Here is a 12,502-nt window from a genome sequence, read left to right as displayed (position 1 = left end):
CAATGCGCTTTATGTGGGGCTACCTTTGAAGGTGACCCGGAAACTGCAACTAATCCAGAATGCGGCAGCTAGACTGGTGACTGGGGGCAGCCGCCGAGACCACATAACACCGGTCTTGAAAAACCTACATTGGCTCCCAGGACGTTTCCGAGCACAATTCAAAGTGTTGGTGCTGACCTTGAAAGCTCTAAACTGCCTTGGTCCAGTAGACCTGAAGGAGCGTCTCCACCCCCATCGTTCTACCCGGACACTGAGGTCCAGCGCCAAGGGCCACTCTGGGCGGCTTCCAACAAGGATTAAAAATACATCAAAATGTCACACATTAAAAACTCCCCTGAACAGGGCTGCCTTCAGATGTCTTCTAAAAGTCAGAAAGTTGCTTTTCTCTTTGACAACTGGTGGGAGGGCATTCCACAGGGCGGGCACCACTGCCGAGAAAGCCCTCTGGCTGGTTCCCTGTAACTTGGCTTCTCACAGCGAGGAAATCGCCAGAAGGCCCTTGGAGCTGGACCTCAGTGTCCGGGCAGAATGATGGAGGTGAGAGCCTGAGAGCCCACCTGGAGTCCCAGGTGTGGAGAGAGACCACAGGGAGCCAAGAGGGTCTTTACCTGAAGTGAAAGGTCCCTTCCTTCTGCCCAAAGCCACTCCCTGGCACGACACAGATGCCCGTCTCCTCCAGAAGCTTCAGGCAGAAGAACATGTCTGGCGCCTGGCCCAGGGCCTGGGGGAAGGGAAGGGGGGAGAGAAGAGCTAGTGGCATGGAGATGCTTTTGGGGGGGCTGGGAGATGGGAGCCAGTCCGTGTTCTGGAGACGTGGGAATGGGATGCTACCCGCTTGGAAGATGAAGCTGGTGGAGCTCAGTGCTCTGGAGATGGGCAGCCAAGTTCTGGAAGGTGAGTGCCAGGCAGGACAAAGAATCAAAGACACACAACTTCCAAAAAGGTACCTGGTCAACCCAAGCCCTTGGTGAGGCTCATGGGACGACAATGAGAAATGTCTCCAGGCCTGACCTGTGGAAACTTCTACCCCAGAGATTCAGCAGACATCTTCTATTCTGCCAGGCCTAGACTGGCAATTGAGAAGCCACCTTTCCACAATCCTTAAATGATGCATGGTTTAACTTCTTTGCAGTTTTATTGCATGGATTTATATTTTTATTGCTGCCAACCGCTTTGATATACCTTTTAAAATGATGCAGCGATATGCAAATATTTGCATGAATAGATAAATGCGACGAAAGCAATGAAACGTTTTGTGGCAAAGAGATCCTTTCGGCTGGAGAGGCCGGGGCTCAAACTCTTCTGCATGCCTAGCATCTGTCCTGCCCCTGAGTTGTGGCCCCTCCCTGGAAAGAGGAACCTGAAGCCCCAGGTGGAGGTGTGGCCTTACCTGTGCCTCTTGCACAGCCTGGGGTGGAAGATGAATTCGGGGGAAGGCATACATGGCCCCCTGCACAGGGTTGCAGCGGATCCCGGGCGCTCGATTGAAGGTCTCTTCCGTGAGCTGCGCCTTCTGGGCCAGAGAGCTCAGCACGGCCTGCTTTTCCTGCATTGTGAGGAGGAGGAGAGACCCTCCAGGTCAGAGGATGGAGCAAAGGAACCAGGAAGAGGCCATGAATGGCCACGATTCATCTCTCGCCCCTACAGGCCCAAATAGGGACACAGGTGGCACTGTGGTGTAAACCAGTGTTTCCCAACCTTGGGGCTCCAGCTGTTTTTGAACTACAATTCCCATCATCCCTGACCACTGGTCTTGCTAGCTAGGGATGATGGGAGTTGTAGTCCAAAAACAGCTGGAGACCCAAGTTTCGGAAACACTGCTCTAAACCAGTGGCACAGGAACCCTGTCTGGCACCCGGGGCGGGACACACCGCCCAGTGGCACACATGCAACATCTATACGGAGTGTGCATACGCTGTGCAGTCGCTGTGCGAGAGGCAACCTATACAGACTTCCGTATGGATGCCACACGAGCAGCGCTGATACTGACTGCACGCGCCCTCGGCTGTTCCACAGCTGGGGGGGGAGGCAGGGGCCATATCTTGTCACACACACTCCCAGAGTGGCACCTGGGGTGGCCTGCCCCCTCCGCTCCCCACTTTGTATGCTCCTAGTCTAAACCACTTTCTTGGGCTCCATGATCACTGCAGATGGTGACAGTGGTCACGAAATTAAAAGATGCCTGCTTCTTGGGAGAAAAGCAATGATAGACCTAGACAGAATCTTAAAAAGCAAAGACATCACCTTGCCAACAAAGGTCGTTATAGTTAAAGCTATGGTTTTCCCTGTAGTGATGTATGGAAGTGAGAGCTGGACCATAAAGAAGGCTGATCGCCAAAGAATTGATGCTTTTGAATTCTGCTGCTGGAGGAGACTCTTGAGAGTCCCATGGACTGCAAGAAGATCAAACCTCTCCATTTTGAAGGAAATCAGCCCTGAGTGCTCCCTGGAAGGACAGATCCTGAAGCTGAGGCTCCAAGACTTTGGCCACCTCAGGAGAAGAGAAGACTCCCTGGAAAAGACGCTGATGTTGGGAGAGATGGAGGGCACAAGGAGAAGGGGACGACAGAGGACGAGATGGTTGGACAGTGTTCTCGAAGCGACCAGCATGAGTTTGACCAAACTGCGGGAGGCAGTGGAAGACAGGAGGGCCTGGCGTGCTCTGGTCCAGGGGGTCACGAAGAGGCGGACACCACTAAATGACTAAACAACAACAAAGTCTAAACCACTGAGCCTCTTGGGCTTCCTGATTGGAAGGTCTGTGGTTTGAATCCCCACATCAGAATGAGCTCCCATTGCTCTGTCCCAGCTCCTGCCAACCTAGCAGTTCGAAAGCACACCAGTGCAAGTAGATAAATAGGTACGGCTGCAGCGGGAAGGTAAACGGCATTTCTGTGAGCTCTGGTTTCCATCACGGTGTTCAGTTGCGCCAGAACCAGTTTAATCCTGCTGGCCACATGACCCAGAAAGCTGCCTGTGGACAAATGCCAGCTCCCTCGGCCTGAAAGCGAGATGAGCACCACAACCCCATAGTCGCCTTTAATTGGACTCAACCATCCAGGGGTCCTTTACCTTTGCCTTCTACCTGCTGGCCCAAAGACATCTCCATGCAGGTGACTTGGCAAAATGGGAGAGTTCTTAGATTGATGTGGCCTCACATCTCTGCTTGCCAACATGTGATGGGGGGGGGGCGAGTGCTTGTTCACCACTAGCACAGCTGGCATACAGCTAATCCACCAGCTTTTCAAAGTCCAGATAGTCATTTATGTTATTCTAAAGCAGCAATGCTGCAGCAAGCAAAGGCTACAGCAGCTCAGACAGCTGCTTGTGGCTGCAAAGCCAGACAGGATGTTTGTGACTGTTGCCATGGAAACAAAGGGGCAGTCCATTCTATACTGAGCACCGGATGTTAGCTCAGTGTGTGTGTCATATGACCTGTACAGGATGTACATAGGTGGAGTCTGGAGTTTCTCTCTGTTTGTTGAAGAGAGCGGACATGTTTTCTCTGTTTGACTGCTGAAGACAGGAATAAAACATGTAGATACATTTCTGTCTGAGTCTGATTCCCCTCCCTGGGGATATGCTGGAGAGCAGGGAGGAGGAGAAGCAGTTTGGTGTGTTTTTCTCACAGCCTGAGGAAAATCGCCGGAACGGACCTCGTGTGTTTTTCCTGCCGGGAGTCGCCGGAGCGAGGTCAAAAGAATTCAGCCGGTGCCTGGAGAGATAGGCACATACCTCTGACCGGCCCTGAATTCTGACATTGGTAGCAGAGGATGGTTGCTACGATCCATGGGAGTCTGCATCAAGGAGACTGTATTCATCCCTCTCCAAGAAGCCTGAGATGGATGCTGATTCTCTGCAGCTAGAAGCTGACCAGAAGAAGCTGAAAGCCAAGCTACGGAGCCCAGGTATGAGATTTTCGGGCTTAAGAGTGTGAATGCAGATTGATTAATTCTCTGCTTCATGGGAGCAACGTTTGGGAAAAACAGCTCCGAGAGAGAAGAGTCTGCATTCCAAACATTCCTGTGGTTTTTCCTGTCCAAGGAAAGGAATGTGGTTGCTTAGCAACGCAGGCCAGTTTCAAGATAAGGGCTGGAAGTCGTGTTTTGACTAGGCCTTTACACAGGAACTGTTGGAAAGGGACTTTCCAAGCGGCCAGTGTTATTGCTGCCAGGTGCACAGAGTGTAAACAAGCCAGCTATTGGATTTTAGAGGCTTGTGTTTGAGAGTCAATGCAAGGACTCAAAATGGATGCCAAGAAGGGGGGAGGCCTGCCTTCTCCACCCCTTTTGACCAGTGACAATTATGCATCTTGGTCTATTAAGATGAAGGCCTTGCTGCAGAATCAGAGACTGTTTAGGGTGATTGAGAACCCCATCCCTGCAGCACCAACGCGTGCTTGGGAGTCTCAGGATGTGAAGGCCAGAACTGCTATAATTCTGTGCGTGTCAGACTCTCAGCTTGTTCATATACAAGATTTACTGCACGCGAAAGATGTTTGGGACACGCTGAGAAGGACACATCAGAGAGATGCAGGTTCTTCAGCGTTGCTGTATTTTGAAAAGTTGACCAACCTGAGGCTTGCGCCTGATGGAGATGTTCAAGCGCACCTGACGGATATGAAATTTCTGCGTCAGCAGATGGTGGAACGCAATTTCCGTCTGCAGGAGGAAGTGTTTTGCTTCATGGTGATCAACAGCCTGAATCGGACTTACAAAACGGTTGCCAGTCAGCTGGGGTCTCTCCCAGCGCAAGATCTAACGTCGGACAGGGTCTTTGCCGTGGTCCTGAACGAACATGACAGACTTGCTGCCCTGGAAGTCAAGGACAGGGGGAGGGAAGAACGGAGTTCTAACACCCCCACTGCTATAGCTACTGGAGGAGACGCTGTAGCTTTGAACGTTGTCCGATGCCACAATTGTGGACGGACTGGGCATCTTCAGCGGAACTGCAGGAAGCCACGTCAGAACAAAGGAGCCAAGGGAAGCTCCACGAAGTCTGAGGCGTCAGGCAGAAGTCATGCCAAATCACAGGCGAAGCCTGCGAAGGCTTTGATGTCCCTAAAAGCCACACCGGAAGCGGGGAATTTCTTTGCCCTAGACACCGGGTGTACGCAGCATATGTGTCGACACAGAGGACTATTTTCGACGTTTAAGAAGCAAAGCTTCGTTGTACAACAAGCCAACGGTCAAGAGCTAGAAGCCACCGGAATTGGGACTGTGTATCTTAAAAGTCTGAACTTGACTATAAACGATGTTTATTTGGTTCCAGAGTTGAAGTACAATCTGCTCAGCGTTTCGCAGATTGCCAAGAAGGGACTAAAACTGTCCTATGATGATCAACACTGCGAGATCTACAAAGATGGAGAGTTGTATCTTTCTGCCAAAGAGAAAGATGGACTGTATTTGTTGACTTTTGATCAAAGTGATTACATGGAATGTAATTCTTGTGATTCTAACATGATTTCTTTTGCAGGTGTAGCCAAGAAGAACGCCAAGCAGGTCACCTCGAGGGTCGACAAGGCGTTTCAGCGGGTGTATGCTGATGTGATTGGTCCTTTAGCACCATCTAGAGGCAATGCAAAGTATTACCTAATATGTGTTGATTCTTTTACAGGTTTTGTCTGGATTTATCTTTTGGAGAGACCGAAAGAAGCCTTAGAAAGGTTTAAAGACTTTAGTGACAAGGTTAAAACTATGCATGATGCTGACATAGATTGTCTTTGCACAGATGAGAAGCCAATTTTTCTCTTACAGGATTTCCAGACGTTCCTGAAGAAGAAAGGGATTAGACACAAAATTGCAGGTTCCGAAGAAGCTTGGAACAGATGTGTCTGTGTTAAAGTGAACAAAGAATTGCAAAAGGGAAGTCATGCGCAATTGCTTAGTTCACATCTGCCACATGAGTACTGGGCTGAGTCACTAATGTCATATTGTTACACGTGGTTGAGAAAGGTTTCAAAAGACTTGGGATGTTCTCCTTTTGAGAAACTGTTCCACAGAAAACCTTCTGTTGCCCATTTCAAGGTTTTCGGGTCTCATGTGAGGACAGAAGCTCCGGGTGGAGTAAAGAATGCCAGAGGCATTTTTGTGGGTTATGAAAAGGGTCTCTACAGAGTGATTTTGTCTGAATCTGGAAAGGTGATTCTCACAAAATTTCTAGAGAGTGCTCCTGAACAGGAGCGAGTGGTTGTTCACACATTTCCCACAGGAGATGATGATGATTCTGATGATGATGATGATGATGAGTTTAATCTTATTGAGTTCAGTAGTACTGATGATGACAGCGATAGCTCAGACAGCTCAGTTGTCACAGTCATTGAGAAGAAATCTCACGTAATGACTAGACCCTCAGAAGAGGAGGATGAACCACTGATTAAGCTTAGTACTGGTTCTTCAGAGAGTTCAGAGGCTGAACCAGAAAGCAAGGGAGAGCAGCACCTCTTACGTAGGTCTGAGAGAGCAACGAAGGGTGTACCACCCACGAGGTATTCAAAAGAGTTTGCCAACCAAGCTATTGCATGTGTTGCTGTTGTAAACGACCAAGGTCAAATTGAAGCTGTGTCTGAGTCAGAGACAAAGGCACAACAGAGAGTTGCTAACCAAGGTAATGCAGAAGCACTCATTCCTTGGAAGTCACACAACCAGAGAGGTACATTGGTAAAACCAGTGGCATGTAGTTCCAAGGGTGGAACTGAAACAACAGGGGAGTGTTATACATATAACAACTGTTTGTTTTCTTCTCTGGATGACGCTTTGCTCGCAGCACGCATTGATACTTTAGGGGGAGTATGTTATTCTAAAGCAGCAATGCTGCAGCAAGCAAAGGCTACAGCAGCTCAGACAGCTGCTTGTGGCTGCAAAGCCAGACAGGATGTTTGTGACTGTTGCCATGGAAACAAAGGGGCAGTCCATTCTATACTGAGCACCGGATGTTAGCTCAGTGTGTGTGTCATATGACCTGTACAGGATGTACATAGGTGGAGTCTGGAGTTTCTCTCTGTTTGTTGAAGAGAGCGGACATGTTTTCTCTGTTTGACTGCTGAAGACAGGAATAAAACATGTAGATACATTTCTGTCTGAGTCTGATTCCCCTCCCTGGGGATATGCTGGAGAGCAGGGAGGAGGAGAAGCAGTTTGGTGTGTTTTTCTCACAGCCTGAGGAAAATCGCCGGAACGGACCTCGTGTGTTTTTCCTGCCGGGAGTCGCCGGAGCGAGGTCAAAAGAATTCAGCCGGTGCCTGGAGAGATAGGCACATACCTCTGACCGGCCCTGAATTCTGACAATTTACACCTCCAGTGGCCCCTGCTGCCCACTTGCCTCTTAGTGCACCCCCAACCCAGGAATCACCAGCAGGGGGCACTACCACCCACGTTGGGAACCACGGTTCTAAAGGCATGACAATATTGGCAGTTTCTATCGCCAAAGAATTGATGCTCCCTGGACACATGGAAGGTTTGTATAGTTCAATCTCTGGTTTTCCCAGTAGTGATATATGGAAGTGAGAGCTGGACCATAAAGAAGGCTGATCACCAAAGAATTGATGCTTTTGAATTCTGCTGCTGGAGGAGACTCTTGAGAGTCCCATGGACTGCAAGAAGATCCAACCTCTCCATTCTTAAGGAAATCAGCCCTGAGTGCTCACTGGAAGGACAGATCCTGAAGCTGAGACTCCAATACTTTGGCCACCTCATGAGAAGAGAAGACTCTCTGGAAAAGACCCTGATGTTGGGAAAGATGGAGGGCACAAGGAGAAGGGGACGACAGAGGACGAGATGGTGGGACAGTGTTCTCAAAGCTACCAGCATGAGTTTGACCAAACTGCGGGAGGCAGTGGAAGACAGGAGTGCCTGGCATGCTCTGGTCCAGGGGGTCACGAAAGTCGGACACAACTAAACGACTAAACAACAATTTGCTATTGGCTGTGATTCCAAAATTCCTCAGTTCCTCTCAATGCACCGCCAGCCGCTGTTTTACTCACCTGGCAGAACTGTTGGTAGGAAGGGTCTCCAGGCTGAGGCTGATTCACAACGACATCCAAGAGGACCTGCCCAGTCACTGGCGGGCAGAGGCGCACAGAGATGAGCTTGCTCAGCTGCTGCTGGACTAAGGGGTCCATGTTAATCACCTCCATGTAACCACCTCGGAAGCCGCACCTTATGACATAAGGAAGTGGGCAAAACTGTGCAGTAGGATTGGTCCAAACGTAAATATTAAAATATCCACCTGACTCTTCCTGGCTCCATATTAGGCAGGAGATTTTAAGCCAGGGAAGAAGCCAGACTCTCCCCTCTTTCCATTTCACAGGAGGCAGAAGAGGCTATCCCCCAGGCAGTGCGGCAGAAGAGGCTACTCACTCGCCCATGAAGCCCTTGGAGATGGAGTGGAAGGAGGCCAGCTCCACGCTGCCCGAGTACTTGGGCCCCATCTCAAAGAGCACCTTCTTGAAGGAGTGGAACTGGGATCCCTCGGCGTAAACGTTGTCCTGGTAGACCTTGGGGGTGGAAGGGGCAGAGGGTTGGCGCGCAAGCATCAATGATAATAATGGGCAGCTTCCAACAGAACACTAAAATACAATAACCTATTAAACATTAAAAGCTTCCCTAAACAGGGCTGTTTAGCTTCCATTCCACAGTGCGGGTGCCATCACCAAGAAGGCCCTCTGCCTGGTTCCCTGTAATTTGGCTTCTCACAGCGAGGGAACCGCCAGAAGGCCCTCGGTGCTGGACCTCAGTGTCCGGGCAGAACGATGGGGGTGGAGACGCTCCTTCAGATCTACTGGACCGAGGCCATTTAGGGCTTTAAAGGTCAGCACCAACACTTTGAATTGCGCTCAGAAATGTACTGGGACCCAGTGTAGGTCTTTCAAGACTGGTGTTATATGGTCTCGGCAGCCGCTCCCAGTCACCAGTCTCACTGCTGCATTCTGGATTAGTTGTAGTTTCCAGGTCACCTTCAAAGGTAGCCCCACATAAAGCGCATTGCAGTAGTCCAAGCGGGAGATAACCAGAGCATGCACCACTCTGGCGAGACAGTCTGCAGGCAGGTAGGGTCTCAGCCTACGTACCAGATGGAGCTGGTAAACAGCTCCCCTGGACACAGAATTGACCTGAGCCTCCAAAATGACTCCCAGGCTGCGCACCTGGTCCTTCAGGGGGCACAGTCACCCCATTCAGGACCAGGGAGTCCCACCCAGCCCCCCCCCCCCGTTTTGCTCATTGTTTGAATATTGTTAATGTCATTTGCTACCATTTATGGGACTGGTGGCTTGCTCTTGTTTTCCCATAAGTTGTATGTTATATGAAATAGCAATGTGTTATATGATTCCTCCCAATTCTGTTCCCCCATGTTATCATGTTTACGAATATATATTGGGGACCTTTGGGGGATGAGCAACTACTAAGTTAAATAAGTAAGTGAGTAAGTAAGTAAATGAGGCCAAGGGACCAAGAGGAAAAGGGGGGGGTCTCTAAGGCACTGGCACAGTTTCCAGGACATCTTGGAGCAAGGAGGCTTGATGAACCAGAGTACGGATGTTCTGCCTTGGCCTCTCTCATTCCCAGCCCATTTCCCAGAAGAGAGACCAACTGGCCTTGGCCAAATGGGTCAATGGAGCAAGAGGGATGCACAAGAACATAAGAAGGGCCTGGATGCTGGATCAGGCCCACCTAGTCTACCATCCTGTCCTCCCAGTGCCTCTATTGCGAAAACCGCAGGTGGGACCAGCAACTGGTGTGCAGAAGCATCACTGCCTTTGATTGTGAGGGTCCCAAAGTCTCACCTCATCAGCCAGGAGGAAGAGCTGTTCCTCCCAGGCAAAGCGGATGACATCTTCAATGCGCTGGCGACTCTGGACCTGCCCTGAGGCGAGAGAAGAGGAGACAAAGAGAAGTTCTGCTCTGCTCTCCACTGGGCGCCATACTGTGATAGGAATTTTGAGGTCTTAGATACATGTTAAATGTTCCTAAGTGTACCAACCAAGCACGTACATGGATCAGCACAGGAAGGCCAGCCTGGAACCATTTTGATTCCCAAATGTTTTCTCTGCAAGGTCAAAGGAAAATGGAAAAGCCTCCCCATTGTCTTTTCCTTCACAAATCCTGTCTTAAGGGCACATTTAAGATATGAAGAGGGCGTGAGCCTGTGACCTGACCCAGGAACTAAGTATTTATCATTACAAAAGACAGGCCAGGCTCCCCTGGCAATCCAATCAAGTGACCATTAAACAGGTAACCTGTCAGATGAGATAAACAATGCACTCAGATTTCTGCTGTAGACCGCCTTTTCTGTGATATAGGTATGATGTATCTGGGGGGTGGTCTTAGGTTACACCCCCTTTTGTGATGTGTGTATGATGTATGGAGGGGTGGTCTGGAGCTCCAGGGCAGGAAATCTAAAATGTCTATATAAAGCCTTGAGCGCCATTGTTGTGGGTTCCTCCTCCCTCCCGCGTGTGGTGAGTGAGGACCCTGTTGCAACAGATCAATAAAGATCAGGCTTACTATCAATATTCTCTGGTTGGCCTCTGTTATCTTCTCCTGCCAATAGGGAACCTATATAAGGACTCTATATGGGCTCTTGGATACCCCATAAGCGGAAAAGGGCAGATTTTTGTTTACAACAATACTGCCCAAGGCTGCCCCTGCAGCTGGGGTACCCTGAGCTTCGGGGACCTACCGGTGGGATTGCCCGGGTTGATGATGCAGAGGGCACGGGGCTGGCAGTGCTGGCGAGCTTCTTTCAGGGCCCTCCGCAGCTCCCCAATGTCCAGGGCCCAGCATTTTTCCTCGTCCAGGTAGTAGTTGATCTGCACGGCGTTGAGTTCGGCCAAAGCGGCGGAGTAAAGCGGGTATTGGGGAATGGGGATCATCACCCCCGTACGGGAGCGCCCCTCCCCTGAGACCAGCAGCTTCAGGATCGTCTAAGGGGCAGACCAAGAGGGAGTCTCAGAGGTGGTGGTAGTGGGGTTGAAGGAGCAGCCCCAATCCTGCAACCAAACCTCGCTACCCCACTTCATGCCCTCGCCCACTCTCTAGCCCCAAGCAAACTGCGCCCCCCATACCACAATCGCATCGCTGGCGCCTGTAGACAGGAAGATGTTTTCGGCCCTGGAGGGGATTCCGCCGTCCCGACGCTGAATGAAGTGAGCCACATCCTGGCGGATGAGCTCAATGCCAGGGCTGACACTGTAGGCACCTGAAGGTGAGAGAGAGAGAAGGAGAGAAGGAACTTGTTATGTACTGAGCTGAATAGGATCCAGAAGGCAGCAGTCTGATTGGTCCGCAGGAGCCACCCAATCCAGCTCCAGGTGGAAGTGAATCCGCAACCTGATTGGCCTACTGGTGAATCCCGGAATTAGCCAATCACGTGGGGCCCATTGTGTAAATAATGCATATAAAGCAGACATTCTGGGGGAACTTCCATTCCTCCTCACCACTATGAGCTGAATAAAGAGCATGAAATCCACTCTCAACTCCAAGTCTATTTCAGAACTCCTGGACCAGCAGATCTGGAATTTGTGACAAGGTGGAATATTATAGATGCCAGAGGAAGGGCAAAGGGGGCTCACCAATGCTGTGTCCCCCACATGCCGCCAGCAGCCTCCGGGCCTTCTCCTTTGCATCCTCTGGAAAGTTGGGGTCCTTCAAGAGGTCCGGGAACATGCAGAGGGCGCTGACCTGCCAGGAGAGAGCAAAGCTGGAAACCAGCCTCTGTAGTCCCCAAAACCCTCCCATTTCAGTCTAGTGTGCTGCACCCTCTCAGTCAGACTTTTGCCAAGCAGGTGCCCTCTGGGTCTTTGGGCTACAACTCCCACCATCCCCCATCAATCCAATTTGATCAATGGAAACTCAGGGGACTCAAATATCCCCACCACCCCAGCCACTTCCCCCTAACCTTTTAACAGTTCCGGGCCAGGCAGAAACCCAACAGGTCTGCCCTCCTAGTCCTGCCCTCTCCTTCCCACCCAGGGCTGTCTCTGCTGTTCCACCCCCTGCAACCCTGACCTCAGCCCACCTGTGGCTGCCCCCCTCGCCGCCCTCCCCTAGGACCGTACCTGGCGGAGGAAGGTGATGGGTTTCTGCCCCATTGCCTGGGCATCGCCAATGTTGGCTCTGATCACCTCCGTGAAGGGCTTCTTCGCCCCCTGCAAAGAGGAGAAGACGTGCGGGTTGGCTTTTGGCACAGGGGGCAGCCCTCGACCAGCACCACCAATTCCGCCCCACCCCAGAGTCAGCCGCACATCAGCACCAAAGAGATCTTATCACACACACACACAATATTATAGCTACATAAAGATAAAGGGACCCCTGACCATTAGGTCCATTCATGGCTGATTCTGGGGTTGTGGCGCTCATCTCGCTTTATTGGCCAAGGGAGCCGGCGTACAGCTTCCGGGTCATGTGGCCAGCATGACTAATCCACTTCTGGCGAACCAGAGCAGTGCATGGAAACGCCGTTTACCTTCCCGCTGGAGTGGTACCTATTTATCTACTTGCACTTG

At 50.9% G+C, this 12,502-nt stretch overlaps 1 protein-coding gene across 3 annotated transcripts in view; it reads right to left on the bottom strand.

The window, feature by feature from the left end:
- Positions 1-12,502, bottom strand: part of GPT (glutamic--pyruvic transaminase) — a 44,845-nt gene that overhangs the window by 1,989 nt on the left and 30,354 nt on the right. For all 3 annotated transcript variants that reach the window (XM_079984361.1, XM_079984360.1, XM_079984359.1), the window contains 9 exons: positions 12,056-12,145; positions 11,570-11,678; positions 11,063-11,196; positions 10,678-10,921; positions 9,782-9,861; positions 8,358-8,494; positions 7,982-8,156; positions 1,391-1,546; positions 609-721 (listed from right to left, as the gene is read on the bottom strand). In XM_079984361.1, the coding sequence (XP_079840487.1) occupies positions 609-721; positions 1,391-1,546; positions 7,982-8,156; positions 8,358-8,494; positions 9,782-9,861; positions 10,678-10,921; positions 11,063-11,196; positions 11,570-11,678; positions 12,056-12,145 (1,238 nt within the window). The remainder of the gene's footprint in view (positions 1-608; positions 722-1,390; positions 1,547-7,981; positions 8,157-8,357; positions 8,495-9,781; positions 9,862-10,677; positions 10,922-11,062; positions 11,197-11,569; positions 11,679-12,055; positions 12,146-12,502) is intronic.

Source organism: Podarcis cretensis, assembly GCF_951804945.1.
Source record: "Podarcis cretensis genome assembly, chromosome: 7".
Classification (NCBI taxonomy): Eukaryota; Metazoa; Chordata; class Lepidosauria; order Squamata; family Lacertidae; genus Podarcis; species Podarcis cretensis.
The sequence above is the reverse complement of the archived record's forward strand: the minus strand, read 5'-3'. Positions and strand labels throughout refer to the sequence as shown.